This window comes from Mus musculus, chromosome 4 (genome assembly GCF_000001635.26).
Source record: "Mus musculus strain C57BL/6J chromosome 4, GRCm38.p6 C57BL/6J".
In the NCBI taxonomy this organism is placed as follows: Eukaryota; Metazoa; Chordata; class Mammalia; order Rodentia; family Muridae; genus Mus; species Mus musculus.
In genome coordinates, this window is record NC_000070.6 from 73,604,288 (window position 1) to 73,620,614 (window position 16,327).

Here is a 16,327-nt window from a genome sequence, read left to right on the forward strand (position 1 = left end):
GCTGTATAAAATCAAAATCACAAAGCAGATCATATACCTCCAATATCACAGGATATATATTCCTAATTGAAAAAGTTACAGTGAAGAAATACTGAACCAAAGCAAGATAAAAATTTATCTGTGCAAACGCCAAATGCTCTATCTCCATGTCTGTTACCAGCTTTGTTAAGAGCTTTGCTGAGCTGGTTATCTATGCCTCTGATCTCTCTAATATCCTCAAGTCTAAAAGGTAACCTTAAGTTGCAGGTTCTTGTTCTAATGTCTGGGACCCACACATGATCATCTGGGCTCCTCCATAGGGCTTGGGTCACTTCTTCATCTCTGCCCTCTATAGTACTCTAGGCTTTGGTGGGTGACACTCCATTACTGCTATTCTTGTTGGTCATCCCATGGCATTGGCATCTCCAAAAGGCTGGGGACTTCTACTACATGTAGGCTTCACCAATAGCCTCTCAAAGGCTCCCTTCAATGTACCTAGTCACTAATTCTTTGCATGACTTCTTCAGTCCTAATTCATCAACTGCAACTAGGGCTGCACCTTCACACACAGCCTTCCCTAGGTGCTGAAGGCAATGGCAACCCCACAGTCACATCTAACCTCATACCTGGGAACATCTAGAATCTGACTTACCAAGCAAAGAGCATACATGCAATGATCTGAGGCCTTAGGCACATAAGTAGCATAGGGCTGGCTTGTCTAGCCTCAGTGGGAGAGGATGAACTTAAACCTGCATAGACTTTATGCATCAGGGTAGAGGTAATACCCAGGGAGTCCACCTACTCAGAGATCAAGGGGAGATTTGGAGAGGGGCCAGCCTTTTGGGTGAAAATTTATTGATGAGTTTTATATGAAAGAAAAAGGAAAGAAACAGTTAAAAATAAACGAACTAGCCGGCATGGTGGCGCACGCCTTTAATCCCAGCACTTGGGAGGCAGAGGCAGGTGGATTTCTGAGTTCGAGGCCAGCCTGGTCTACAAAGTGAGTTCCAGGGCAGCCAGGGCTACACAGAGAAACCCTGTCTCCAGGAAAAAAAAAAAAAAAAAAAAAAACGCTCAAATCCCAAAACCAAAACTAAAAAAACGAAAAAAACCAAAACAAAGGACAAAGAACAAAAAACAAAAAATAAATAAATAAACAAACTACAAAACATTAAGAAAACAACAACAACACAAAGGGCCTTCCCTGATAACTCTGAGAGCCAAGGCTCAGCTGCTCTCCACTACCCCTTCATAACTTAAAAATCAGTACCACCTGGATGAATCTCACCGATTACCACGTCCAGCTACAGTATGAGGTACAATCTTGGCAATCTCTGGAACACAGCTTCTTAGTACTCTCAGATCACACTTCCCAGAAGATTTCTCCTCAGTGATGGTGGTCCCTTTATAATACCCTCTAATTTCTATGCATTATTCAACCAGCATCAATTGTCCCACTAACCTCCTCTATTCCTGATTTGAGAGCTAGAATCACATTGAAGTGGAAACTCCTAGTTTTTTGCAAAGTTAATTATTTGAAAGGATGTTTTCTTGAGGCACAGAGGTGAAAGGATGTCTCCCTGAGGAAGACACGGGTAAAGGATGTTTTGCTGAAGCAGAAACAGGTGAAAGGATATTTGATATAGCAAACATGTGAAAGGACCTGTGATGTTGGCGTATAAAATGACTCTACAAACATTAGGGGGAATGAGCCCTGAGCGGTGGTTTGGGTTTCTCTGAGTCACTATTCTTCCCTAAGTATACACAAGTATTGGCTTGCATTACCTAGGGACATTGAGTTATTACAGGTGGTAAAGCTAGCTACCACTGAGAAACCCTCATCCAAGAAATCCTACCTAGATTCCTGCATCAGATGTCTGCTTTGTGGGCTCTCCTCAGGCCAGTTGTCATATCTGTCAGTTTCCTCCTGACCGGATTGTAGCTTCTGGTTTGTGCCTTGTGTGTCTGAGTAGAGAAGGGACCGAAGGTGCCGGTTCGAATGTGGTATCTGCCTGCCTAGAGGACTGGTCTGCAACAACTGTATCCTATTTGCGGTTTGCTATGGACTTAACTGCTGCCAAAGATTGAGCTTGCCTCCTAAAAAGTATTGATGAACAAGTCCACTTCCCCCATAATCTAATAACATTTCTCTTCAAGTACATTTGTGGGATGGCAGGCTAGAGTCGAGGTTGAACCCATTTTAATAATAGGTTGCAATATACTTGATGCCTAAATTGTAATGGGCCAAAGCTGCAGGGTTCTACTGCTTGGTGTACTGGGTCATGGCACCCCATGTTCTATTCCATCTTTACCAGCTTTCTGTGTTCAGTGGTTTCATTCATTGCCTATGCTTGGCTCTCCTGGAACTTAGTCTGTAGACTACCTTAAATTCAGCGATACACAGGCCTCTGTCTACTGAGTCTTGGGATTAAAGGTGTGCCCCACCACGCCTGTACTTAACCTTTTTTTCACCTAGAGCTTGGAATGAGACAGGCTCATCATGAACTCAAAGATCTGCTTGCCTTTGAACCATAGATTTTTTTTGTTGTTGTTTTAGTTTTATGATTGTTATGTTTGTCCTTAAGCTCCTGATCACTGTAAACCAAAGAACAAAGTCTATTCTTTTAAAGACTTTTTATAGACTCCCTTTGCAATTTCAAATGATCTCAGTCTTTTCACCTTAGCCTCAAACAAATTCTTCAGACAAGGGCAAAAAGCAGCCATATTTTCCACCAAATAGCAGAAAAAACAGTCTCTAGGCCACATACTAACATTCTTCTCCTCTGAAACCAACCTCTTGAGCCCTACACCCACAGTTCAATTCACTCTCAGCATCAGTGTCATCCATGTCCCTGCTAGAATGACCCATCCAGCTTCACTTAAGACATTCCACGGCTTTCCTGATCTAAAGTCCCCCAAACCCACTTTCCTTTAAATCAAAACGTGTTCAGGTCTATGACATCAATATCTCAGTGCTGGTACCAACTTCTGCCTGACTTTGGGTTCCCATTGCTCTAAAGAGACTCCATGTCCAACAACTCTTAGGAAAGACAACATTTAACTGGGAATGACATAGGGGTTCTGAAGTTCAGCCCCATATCATGAAGAGAGGAATCATGGCAGCATCTAGGCAGACATGGTGGTGCAGCACCCGAGAATCCTATGCCTTCATCCAGAGGAGGAAGCCAGGACACCTAAGAAGGTATTTAGTAAATGTGTTAATGTCTGGGCCTTACTTTAGATCCCAGCATATGAGAGAGGGAGCTATAGGCAGTGGATTGATCGGTGTATCACACACCAGAGTTTGGTCTTAGCTTTGTGAGTTGAAGAATGCCCAGGACTAGGTGAATAAACTCTGTCTCATAAAATGAACTTAAATTAATTGGCCTAGTTGTAACTTAGTTTCTTTGGTCATTTTCAGTAGAGACGGTGGGGTCTTGCTATGTAGCCTAGGAGATCCTGCTCATGAGCCTGTTTCTTTCCTCAGCATGGGATGTAGGATTAAAGGCCCCAGGTCAACAATTGAGCCACCCTAAACCCATGGGTTGGGTGGGTCAGATTCAATTAAACTGTAGAGCTTTATAAAGGACCACATTTGCACAGGAATCTCCTACTTGTAGTAGTCCAGGGAAGTAAGCAGAGCTCCTTGCACTGCAGACTCTTGTGAACACCGGGACACATTAGACCCTAGTTTCCTCACTGTGTTCGGGAAAGGAAGCTCAGGAGACAAAATGCAGGTGAGTTGGGGGCAATTATATTCACTCCTATTTTCTGTAGGATAACTGGATTATTTGTGCCTAGCCACATACAAAATATGGTTAGCTACCTTGAATTTGAACCCATGTCTGTAAATTGAAGAGGTACAACAACTAGATTTATTTTGTCCTTGGGTTTCTAGGTTTTAGCCCACAACCAACTATGGAGCCAAGAATGATGTTAAATTTCTGAGAATCCCCATTCCTCTTAGGAGTGAATGCCATTATGGCCACCTGTCAGACACCCATGTTGTGTGACTTAGGATGGATAAGTGTAGTTTCACACAGTTTCTCTTGATATCTTATTGTGTCTGAAGCACAGCTGGAGTTGATTAGATTTTGAAAGGGAATTTTTTCCCCTGCCGAAAATGGTAAGAATGTGAACTGGAGAGAGTGAGTGGCTGTGGTCTTCTCAAAGGAGAGGTGCTTCAGTTTCTTTCCTCCACTTGTTCAATAGCTCCTGCCCTGTTCACTGTCGATCCTCTTTGGATTAACCTCACAGGCCTACTCTCCCATTAGAAGAGAATGGACCAGCATCTGTGAATGAGGAAGTAAGGGTGCATTGTTTTAGCTTATGCAACTGGAGGCTGCTACCTGAGTCCATTCACAGCTGAGGAACAGGGATTCCTGTAGCTTGCAACCTGTTTTAATATTTAATTTTTTCCTTTCTGCACAGAGAGAAGATAACCGAGTCCAAAGTGTGAGAAATGACAAAGAAGCCAATAGGAGGAGGAGGCTGAGGCAAGAAGGCCAAAGTTCCTCAGGTATTCAGAGTGAAATCCCTGCTCTTCTATTCTCTTGCTCTTTGACCTCGAGTATATGAAAGAGCCCCGAATTGGAAATCTGTAGTAAGGATAGACCAGCATTCAGTGGTCCCTGATTTATGCCCTTGTCCCAGAAGGCTCTGAGTGTCTCCCTGTTGTGGATGTGGTTATGAGTCTCTACAGATCCAACATTCCCTGGTAGCACTAATGCTGTGGATCCCATTGTATTCTGGGACCAAACCATCCCTAAATCTGCAGACTCCTATGCTTTCCCAGTGAGTGTACTTCTTGCTGTGAAGAGCAGGATAGGTGCTGCAACAGGGCTGGTAAGACTGTGTTCATAACCACTTGAAAATGAAGGAAGCCATCGTTGGCCAATCAGTGTGCAGGGAAAGTCCCTAAGCAAAGTTGACATGGTCATGTGTGTTACCTTTGATATCCTCATCGCATCCCTCTTTGCCTTGCAGGTCCGTGTGATAGCCCGTGGACTGAGGATGAAATCTGGATCTTGCTGCAAGAGTGGGCAATGGTTGAATATGAACTCGGAGACCCAGGCAATAAGATGCATGCGAAGGCCAAGTCCCTTAGCAGACGCCTCTCTAATCGGGGTCTGAGGAAGAGCAAGAATAGCTGCCTTGATGTGATGGTGAAGATGAAGGACCTGCACACACGTCTTTGTAACGAGAGGCCCCGGGCTTACCGCTTGTATTCGACTTATGAATGGATCCTGTACGAGATCTTGGGCCACCCCAGATCCCAGGGAGGCTATGTGCCAGGTGAGTCTCTTGTGTAGAGGAGATTTTGACGTCCCAGAGAAAAGCATCAGCTGGGCATAGAGCAGAGCACACAAATGCTGCAAGTCCATTTCCCATAGGCCTTTATTTCCCATAGTGGGCTGCTCTGTGTTTCAAACTTCCTCTGTCACTCCAAGGCAATGGAATGTGTTCTTGTTCATACTTGACTCTGACCCAGAGTCCAGACAACCACTTATAGCGCCTCAAAGAGAGTGAGGGTGCCATTTTAAACGCCTTCTCTTTCTTCTCTCCTCACTCAGGTCCTTGGTTTGATGGGCACGGTAACCCACCAGCTTCCTATGCACCTTCCCTCTGCATTGATGGTGCCATCTCTCTAGGTATGCACTTTGGCGTTATCGCATCCCTCACACTAGTGGAAAGCTTAAGGGGAACTCATCACTGATGATGTCCAAGGGTGATGAAATTCTGATTTCCTGTTGGAAGGTTTGGAACTCCCATATGTCCTTTGATATTTTCCCTTGCCTTTGGAGTTGTGTGGGGGATATTATATCACGTTAGGTATGACTATGACACTGTTAAATATGCAATGCATTTGCCATTCCTCCTTGGATGGCTTTATCACCCTTCTCTGATTGTATCCTTATTGCTATTGTTTCCTTTGGAAAGGAGTCATGACCTAAGGTGACATCCTAGTCAGGAGTTGACAGGAGGTGGGCTTGTCATGGCTGTTCTTTGTCGTCAAGTTGATTATATCATAGTTAGAAGGAAACAAACCAATAAAGTTCTGCTTGTGTCTGCTTTTCAGCCTAACTTTCCAAGAAGTGAAGATATTTAGGAAACGTGTGACATTGGCATCCCATGCCTTTAGTTCCAGTACTTGGGAGGGGGAGCCAGAGGCAAGCACATCAGTGTGGTGTCCTAGATAGGTTGGGCTTAGTGTTAGTGAGCTGTAGGATGGCCAGCACCATGGAAGGAAACCCCAATTCATAAAAGAAACTTCAATGAACTGACCTTGGTTTCACTCGGTGTCTCTGATATTTTTAAATTGAGACAGTGTGGTCCTCCTAGGTTGGTTGATATTGCCTGAAACCTGCCCTTGGCTAAAACCTAAATCTGAACTCCTATTTATTTTCTAAAGCTGAAGACACTGATGAATTCCCAGTGAGTGTACCTCTTGGTATTAAGAGCCTGGTAGACTCTGGATCCTGGGCTCTCCTGCAAGTGTTCCCAATGTCTTGATAACAGAAAGTAACCATTTTTTTGTCAGTTCAATGTTCAGGGAGAATCCCTGAGTAAAGGTGACAGGTTCGTGTGTGTGACCTCTGATATATTCATCTTGCCCCTCCGTCTCTGCAGGCCCTTCCTTTAGCCCATGGACCGACCCTGAAATCAAGATCTTCCTGCAGGAGTGGCAAGTGGTTGAACGGGAATTTGGCCACCCAGGCCAGAAGATCAAGCAGAAGAGCAGTCTTGTTTGCCAGCGTCTCTATCATCGAGGCCTGTTCAAGGACATCCAAAGCTGTTTGGACCTGATGTGGACCATGAAGGATCTGCACTCCACTCTCAGTAGAGAGAGATCAAGGACTGTACCCTTGTTTTCTCCTTATAGAGATTATCTGGAAAGGATCTTCGACCCCAAATGTCAGAGAGGCCATGTTCCAGGTGAGTCTCTTCTGCACAGACACTTGGGGTTCTGTAAGTGGTGGCATCAGATGGCCTGTCCTTCATGAGGACAGAGCTGAGCAGACTATGGAGTGAAGCCCCATTCCCACAGGGCTGTGTTGTTGCATACAGCACAAATTCTGGCCTCCAATGTCTAACTTCCTGTGTCACCTCAAGGCAATGGAATTTGGACTTGTTCATAGTTGACTCTGACCCAGAGGACAGGCAATTACTTAGAGTGACTCAGGGAGAGTGAGGGTGCCATGTTTATGCTTTCTCTTTCTCTCTTTTTTCTCCTCTCAGGTGTTCAGTATAATTGGTCTGGTTACCACAGGCCTTCCTCAAACCCTCAAACTCCAATGGTGATGCCATCTCCTGTATACCAGCCTTGGGATTATGGCATGGCTGCATCTTCTGGTCAGCTTCCCTGGATCCCATTACTAATCATGTCCAGTCAGGACTTACTGGTTCCCAGATGGGATGCCTGGAATGCCACCTATCCATTGCCAGTTCAACATGTATTTCAGGCCTCTCTCCCTGGAGACAACAACTTTCAGCTGCCGTGGTCACCTCGTGATGAGAGCTCAAGTCCTCAGTGAAGACATGTGGGGACTTTTCTTTTTCCTCTGAAAACCACTAAGAATCTTCCAGCACTGTATGGATCCTCAATGTCTCTATTTTATTGTAAAGGAAATGTGAAATCAAATAAATTATTTTGACACAACTCTTTGCTTTTTTTTTTCATTTTTTTAATTGGGTATTTATTTCATTTACATTTCCAATGCTATCCCAAAAGTCCCAAACACACTCCCGCACCCACTCCTCCACCCACCCACTCCCACTTCTTGGCCCTCTTGTTCCCCTGTACTAAGGTATATAAAGTTTGCATGACTAATGGACCTCTCTTTCCACTGATGGCCAACTAGGCCATTTTCTGATTCATATGCAGCTAGAGACAAGAGCCCGGGGGGGGGGGGGGGGTAACTGGTTAGTTCATATTGTTGTTCCACCTATAGGATTGCAGATCCCTTTGGCTCCTTGGGTACTTTCTCTAGCTCCTCCATTGGGGGCCCTGTGTTCCTTCCAATAGCTGACTGAGCATCCACTTCTGTGTTTGCTAGGCTCCGGCATACTCTCACAAGAGACAGCTATATCTTGGTCCTTTCGGCAAAATCTTGCCAGTGTATGCAATGGTGTCAGCATTTGGAGGCTGATTGTCGGATGGATCCCTGGATATGGCAGTCTCTAGATGGTCCATCCTTTTTTCTCAGCTCCAAACTTTGTCTCTGTAACTCCTTCCATGGCGTTTTGTTCCCAATTCTAAGAAGGGGCAAAGTGTCTACACTTTGGGCATCATTCTTCTTGAGTTTCATGTGTTTTGAAAATTGTATCTAATATCTTGGGTATTCTAACATTCTGGGCTAATATCCACTTATCTGTGAGTACATATCGTGTGAGTTCTTTGTGGTTGGGTTACCTCTCTCAGGATGATGCCCTCCAGGTCCATCCATTTGCCTAGGAATTTCATAAATTCATTCTTTTTAATAGCTGAGTAGTACTCCATTGTATAAATGTACCACATTTTCTGTATCCATTCCTCTGTTGAGGGGCATCTTGGTTCTTTCCAGCTTCTGGCTATTATAAATAATATGAACATGGTGGAACATGTGTCCTTATTACCGATTGGAACATCTGGATAGATGCCCAGGAGAGGTATTGCGGGATCCTCCTGTAGTACTATGTACAATTTTCTGAGGAACCGATGGGCTGATTTCCAGAGTGGTTGTACAAGCTTGGAATCCCACCAACAATGGAGGAGTGTTCCTCTTACTCCACATCCTCGCCAGCATCTGCTGTCACCTGAATTTTTGATCTTAGCCATTCTGACTGGTGTGAGATGGAATCTCAGGGTTGTTTAGATTTGCATTTCCCTGATGATTAAGGATGTGGAATATTTGTTCAGGTGCTTCTCTGCCATTCGGTATTCCTCAGGTGAGAATTCTTTCTTCAGCTCTGAGCCCCATTTTTTAATGGGGTTATTTGATTTTATGGAGTCCACCTTCTTGAGTTCTTTATATCTATTGGATATTAGTCCCCTATCTGATTTAGTATGGGTAAAGATCCTTTCCCAATCTGTTGGTGGTCTCTTTATCGTATTGACGGTGTCTTTTGCCTTGCAGAAACTTTGCAACTATATGAAGTCCCATTTATCGATTCTCGATCTTACAGCACAAGGCATTGCTGTTCTATTCAGGAATTCTTCCCCTGTACCCATATCTTCGAGGCTTTTCCTTACTTTCTCCTCTATAAGTTTCAGTGTCTCTGGTTTTATGTGGAGTTCCTTAATACACTTAGATTTGACCTTAGTACAAGGAGATAGGAATGGATTAATTCCCATTTGTCTACATGATAACCGCCAGTTGTGCCAGCAGCATTTGTTGAAAATGCTGTCTTTTTTTCCGCTAAATGGTTTCTGCTCCCCTGTCAAAGAACAAGTGACCATAGCTGTCTGGGTTCATCTCTGGGTCTTCAATTCTATTCCATTGGTGTACTTGTCTGTTGCTATACCAGTACCATGCAGTTTTTTTTTTTTATCACAATTGCTCTGTAGTACAGCTTTAGTTCAGGCATGGTGATTCCACCAGAGGTTCTTTTATCCTTGAGAAGAGTTTTTGCTATCCTAGGTTTTTTGTTATTCCAGATGAATCTGCTGATTGCCCTTTCTAATTCGTTGAAGATTTGAGTTGGAATTTTGATGGGGATTGCATTGAATCTGTAGATTGCTTTTGGCAAGGTAGCCATTTTTACTATATTGATCCTGCCAATCCATGAGCATGGGAGATCTTTCCATCTTCTGAGATCTTCTTTAATTTCTTTCTTCAGAGACATGAAGTTCTTATCATACAGATCTTTCACTTTTTTAGAGGCACCCCAAGGTATTTTATATAATTTGTGACTATTGAAAAGGGTGTGGTTTCCCTAATTTCTTTCTCAGCCTGTTTATCCTTTGTGTACAGAAAGGCCATTGACTTGTTTGAGTTAATTTTATATCCAGCTACTTCACTGAAGCTGTTTATCAGGCTTAGGAGTTCTCCGGTGGAATTTTTAGGGTCACTTATATATACTACCATATCATCTGGAAAAAGTGATATTTTGACTTCTTCCTTTCCAATTTGTATCCCCATGATCTCCTTTTGTTGTCGAATTGCTCTAGCTAGGACTTTAGGTACAATGTTGAATAGGTAGGAAGAGAGTGGCCAGCCTTGTCTAGTCCCTCATTTTAGTGGGATTGCTTCCAGCTTCTCACCATTTACTTTGATGTTGGCTACTGGTTTGCTGTAGATTGCTTTTATCTTGTTTAGGTATGGGCCTTGAATTCCTGATCTGTCCAAGACTTTTATCATGAATGGGTGTTGGATTTTGTCAAATGCTTTCTCCGCATCTAACGAGATGATCATGTGGTTTTTGTCTTCGTGTTTGTTTATATACTGGATTAGTTGATGGATTTCCATATATTGAACCATCCCTGCATCCCTGGGATGAAACCTACTTGGTCAGGATGGATGATTGTTTTGATGTGTTCTTGCATTCGGTTAGCGAGAACTTTATTGAGGATTTTTGCATTGATATTCATAAGGGAAATTGGTCTGAAGTTCTCTATCTTTGTTGGGTCTCTTTGTGGTTTAGGTATCAGAGTAATTGTGGCTTCATAGAATGAGTTGGGTAGAGCACCTTCTGTTTCTATTTTGTGGAATAGTTTGTGACAAACTGGGATTAGATCTTTTTGGAAGGTCTGATAGAACTCTGCACTAAACCCATCTGGTCCTAGGCTTTTTATTTATTTATTTATTTATTTATTTATTTATTTATTTATTTATTTATTTATTTATTTTGGTTGGGAGACTATGAATGACTGCTTCTATTTCTTTAGGGGATATAGGACTGTTTAGATCGTTAACCTGATCTTGATTTAACTCTGATACCTGGTATCTGTCTAGAAACTTGTCCATTTCGTCCAGGTTCTCCAGTTTTGTTGAGTATAGCCTTTTGTAGTAGGATCTGGTGGTGTTTTGGATTTCTTCAGGATCTGTTGTTATGTCTCCCTTTTCATTTCTGATTTCCTTCATTAGGATTCTATCTCTGTGCCCTCTAGTGAGTCTGGCTAAGGGTTTATCTATCTTGTTGATTTTCTCAAAGAACCAGTTCCTCCTTTGGTTGATTCTTTGAATAGTTCTTCTTGTTTCCACTTGGTTGATTTCGGCCCTGAGTTTGATTATTTCTGGCCATCTACTCCTCTTGGGTGAGTTTGCTTCCTTTTATTCTAGAGCTTTTAGGTGTGTTGTCAAGCTGCTACTGTGTGCTCTCTCTAGTTTCTTTTTGGAGGCACTCAGAGCTATGAGTTTTCCTCTTACAAATGCTTGCATTGTGTCCCATAAGTTGGGGAATGTTGAAGCTTCATTTTCATTAAACTCCAAAAAGTCCTTAATTTCTTTCTTTTTTCCTTCCTTGACCAAGGTATCATTTAGAAGGGTGTTGTTCATTTTCCAAGTGAATGCTGGCTTTCTATTTTTTATTTTGTTATTGAAAATCAGCCTTAGTCCATGGTGATCTGATAGGATGCATGGGATAATTTCAATATTTTTGTTTATGCTAAGGCTTGTTTTGTGACCAATTGTATGGTCAATTTTGGAGAAGGTACCATGAAGTGCTGAGAAGAACGTATATCCTTTTGTTTAAGGATAAAATGTTCTCTAGATATCTGTTAGATCCATTTGCTTCATAACTTCTGTTAGTTTCACTGTGTCCCTGTTTGGTTTGTTTCCATGATCTGTCTGTTGGTGAAAGTGGTGTGTTGAAGACTCCCACTATTATTGTATGAGGTGCAATGTATACTTTGAGCTTTACTAAAGTTTCTTTAATGAATGTGGCTGCCCTTGTATTTGGAGCATAGATATTCAGAATTGAGAGTTCCTCTTGGAGGATTTTACCTTCGATGAGTATGAAGTGGCTCTCCTTGTCTTTTCTGGTGACTCTTGGTTGGAAGTCGATTTTATTAGATATTAGAATGGCTACACCAGCTTGTTTCTTCAGACCATCTGCTTGGAACAATTGTTTTCTAGCCTTTCATTCTGAGGTGGTGTCTACCTTTTTCTCTGAGATGAGTTTCCTGTAAGCACAAACATGTTGGGTCTTGTTTGTGTAGCCAGGCTGTTAGTCTATGTCTTTTTATTGGGGAGTTGAGTCCATTGATATTAAGAGATATTAAGGAAAAGTAATTGTTGCTTTCTATTATTTTGGTTGTTAAAGTTGGCATTCTGTTCTTGTGGCTTTTATCTTTTAGGTTTGTTGAGGGATCACCTTCTTGCTTTTTCTAGGACGTGGTTTCCATTCTTGTATTTTTTTTTTTCTGTTGTTATCCTTTGAAGGGCTGGATTCGTGGAAAGATAAGGTGTGAATTTGGTTTTGTCGTGGAATACTTTGGTTTCTCCATCTATGGTAATTGAGAGTTTGGCTGGGTATAGTAGCCGGGGCTGGCATTTGTGTTCTCTTAGTGTCTGTATAACATCTGTCCAGGCTCTTCTGGCTTTCATAGTCTGTGGTGAAAAATCTGGTGTAATTCTGATAGGCTTCCCTTTATATGTTACTTGACCTTTTTCCTTTACTGCTTTTAATATTCTATCTTTATTTAGTGCATTTTTTGTTCTGATTATTATGTGTTGGGAGGAATTTCTTTTCTGGTCCAGTCTATTTGGAGTTCTGTAGGCTTCTTGTATGTTCATGGGCATCTCTTTCTTTAGGTTTGAGAAGTTTATTTCTATAATTTTGTTGAAGATATTTGCTGGTCCTTTGATTTGAAAATCTTCCTTCTCATCTACTCCTATTATCCGTAGGTTTGGTCTTCTCATTGTGTCCTGGATTTCCTGGATGTTTTGAGCTAGGATCTTTTTGCGTTTTGCATTTTCTTTGATTGTTGTTCAGATGTTCTCTATGGAATCTTCTGCACCTGAGATTCTCTCTTCCATTTTTTGTATTCTATTGCTAATGCTCAAATCTATGGTTCCAGATTTCTTTCCTAGGGTTTCTATGTCCAGCGTTGCCTCACTTTGGGTTTTCTTTATTGTGTCTACTTCCCTTTTTTACGTCTTGGATAGTTTTGTTCAATTCCATCACATGTTTGGTTGTGTTTTCCTGCAATTCTTTAAGGGATTTTTGTGCTTCCTCTTTAAGGTCTTCTACCTGTTTAGCAGTGTTCTCCTGTATTTCTTCAAGTGAGTTATAGAAGTCCTTCTTGATGTCCTCTAACATCATCATGAGATATGCTTTTAAATCTGGGTCTAGCTTTTCGGGGGTGTTGGGGTGCCCTTGACTGGGCGAAGTGGGACTGCTGGGTTCTGATGATGGAGAGTGGTCTTGGTTTCTATTAGTAAGATTCTTACATTTACCTTTTGCCATCTGGTAATCTCTGGAGTTAGTTGTTAAGTTGTCTCTGGTTAGAAATTGTTCCTCTGGTGATTCTGTTAGCCTCTATCAGCAGACCTGAGAGACTAGCTCTCTCCTCTGATTTTCAGTGGTCAGAGCACTCTCTGCAGACAAGCTCTCCTCTTACAGGGAAGGTGCACAGATATCTGGCCTTAGGACCACCCCCCTGGCCAAAGATGAAGGCCGAAAACAGGACCTTTCACAGAAGCTGTGTTGCTTTGTCCTGTCACATAAGCTGTTAACTTTTGTAGTGCACACTCTCACCTGTGCAGACTACTTGCGGTGGAGTCCTGGAACCAAGATGGCTCCCGCCGATGCTGAGGCCATCATAACTCTTTTCATGTTTAATTCTTGTCACTTTAGTAGGGGACATAAGTATAGAGGGGAGGGGATGTCATACTTCATGGTGAGGTTCATTTTGTGGGTACCTGATACCTGTTGTCTACCCTCCATTTCCATAAGATTCCTGACCCTGAGACTGCAACTCTCTCTACTTCACAGACAACAGCTCAGCAGCTCTTTCATTATCTGGCCCTGTTGATGGAGGAGCCCTGGTCAGTGATCCACAGACTCCATTTTTTGAGAATACTGCAATAATGGGTTCAAAATTGAGTTGTACGTGGGTAGTAGATGCAATATCAATTGAGAGAATATGAAAAGTTATCTAAATATTTAGGTTTCAGATACTAAAATAGAATGTCTGTCAAGGGACATTGCCACCAAACTCATTTCCTATCTCATCTCATATATAGGTAGAAAGGATTGTTATGTTGGGTCTAATAATGGCCTGGTGATTCACATGCACACACACACACACGCACACACACACACACACACACACACACACACACACACATATATATATATATATATATCTGTCTACCATCTATCTATCTTTGTTTTTGTTGTTGTTGTTGTTTAGTTTTTTGGGGGGGGTTTGAGGGGGGTTTTGGTTTTTTGTTTTTGTTTTTGTTTTTGTTTCTTAAAACAGGGTTTCTCTGTATAGTCTTGGCTGTCCTGGAACACACTCTGTAGACCATGCTGGTCTTGAACTCAGAAATCTGCATTTCTCTCCCTCCCAAGTACAGGGATTAAAGACATGAGCCACCACCGACCGGCCCATCTATCTTATCTTGATCTCTATCTCTCTATCTGTCTCTATATCTCCCCATATCTATGTGTCTATGTATCTAGTATCCATCTATATTGCACTTAACATTCCACGTTGTACAGTTACATCACTCTACGTCTAATTAAGGTCCGTAAAGTGTTTATTGTTTAAATGAATCATGACCTAGGGCTCTCTTCTGAGACATACATATATGTTATAGGTCTACAAGAAGGCCAGAAAAGAAGGAAGTTCTACATAGCCTGCATGGTATCATCCTCCCTAGGAAGTGCATGCACTAACTGAGGTAAGAGCAGGGCTTGTCTGTTTTTGGGGGGAGATGTGTTTTGAGTTGATGAAGCTCCCAAAGGGGTCACCTAAAGCCAGTCTGTGAGCCAAGCATAGCTCCACAAAGCACCACATTCCTCTCCCTGGCCCCTTGTTCAAACACAAGATTCTCTGGGCTATACCTAGCTATAGCATAATGCTAAAATATGCAGTCTAACTGACAAAGTCCCCATACTATGTAACGCTGTCAAAAAAATTCGAAAGGCCATAATCTGATCATGTGGTTTAATGTCCTTTCAATGACTGAAGGATAGTGCTGTATAAAATCAAAATCACAAAGCAGATCATATACCTCCAATATCACAGGATATATATTCCTAATTGAAAAAGTTACAGTGAAGAAATACTGAACCAAAGCAAGATAAAAATTTATCTGTGCAAACGCCAAATGCTCTATCTCCATGTCTGTTACCAGCTTTGTTAAGAGCTTTGCTGAGCTGGTTATCTATGCCTCTGATCTCTCTAATATCCTCAAGTCTAAAAGGTAACCTTAAGTTGCAGGTTCTTGTTCTAATGTCTGGGACCCACACATGATCATCTGGGCTCCTCCATAGGGCTTGGGTCACTTCTTCATCTCTGCCCTCTATAGTACTCTAGGCTTTGGTGGGTGACACTCCATTACTGCTATTCTTGTTGGTCATCCCATGGCATTGGCATCTCCAAAAGGCTGGGGACTTCTACTACATGTAGGCTTCACCAATAGCCTCTCAAAGGCTCCCTTCAATGTACCTAGTCACTAATTCTTTGCATGACTTCTTCAGTCCTAATTTATCAACTGCAACTAGGGCTGCACCTTCACACACAGCCTTCCCTAGGTGCTGAAGGCAATGGCAACCCCACAGTCACATCTAACCTCATACCTGGGAACATCTAGAATCTGACTTACCAAGCAAAGAGCATACATGCAATGATCTGAGGCCTTAGGCACATAAGTAGCATAGGGCTGGCTTGTCTAGCCTCAGTGGGAGAGGATGAACTTAAACCTGCATAGACTTTATGCATCAGGGTAGAGGTAATACCCAGGGAGTCCACCTACTCAGAGATCAAGGGGAGATTTGGAGAGGGGCCAGCCTTTTGGGTGAAAATTTATTGATGAGTTTTATATGAAAGAAAAAGGAAAGAAACAGTTAAAAATAAACGAACTAGCCGGCATGGTGGCGCACGCCTTTAATCCCAGCACTTGGGTGGCAGAGGCAGGTGGATTTCTGAGTTCGAGGCCAGCCTGGTCTACAAAGTGAGTTCCAGGGCAGCCAGGGCTACACAGAGAAACCCTGTCTCCAGGAAAAAAAAAAAAAAAAAAAAACGCTCAAATCCCAAAACCAAAACTAAAAAAACGAAAAAAACCAAAACAAAGAACAAAGAACAAAAAACAAAAAATAAATAAATAAACAAACTACAAAACATTAAGAAAACAACAACAACACAAAGGGCCTTCCCTGATAACTCTGAGAGCCAAGGCTCAGCTGCTCTCCACTA

At 42.3% G+C, this 16,327-nt stretch overlaps 1 protein-coding gene across 1 annotated transcript; it reads left to right on the plus strand.

Annotated features, from left to right (window-relative positions):
- Positions 1-1,256: 1,256 nt before the first annotated feature.
- On the plus strand, positions 1,257-7,635 carry Gm38423 (predicted gene, 38423). The gene is made up of 6 exons (NM_001256481.2): positions 1,257-1,295; positions 4,411-4,498; positions 4,966-5,274; positions 5,553-5,630; positions 6,610-6,915; positions 7,219-7,635. Exons 1-6 carry the CDS (start codon positions 1,257-1,259, stop codon positions 7,512-7,514), a joined length of 1,116 nt encoding a protein of 371 aa, NP_001243410.2. The 3' UTR covers positions 7,515-7,635.
- The last annotated feature ends 8,692 nt before the right edge of the window (positions 7,636-16,327 follow it).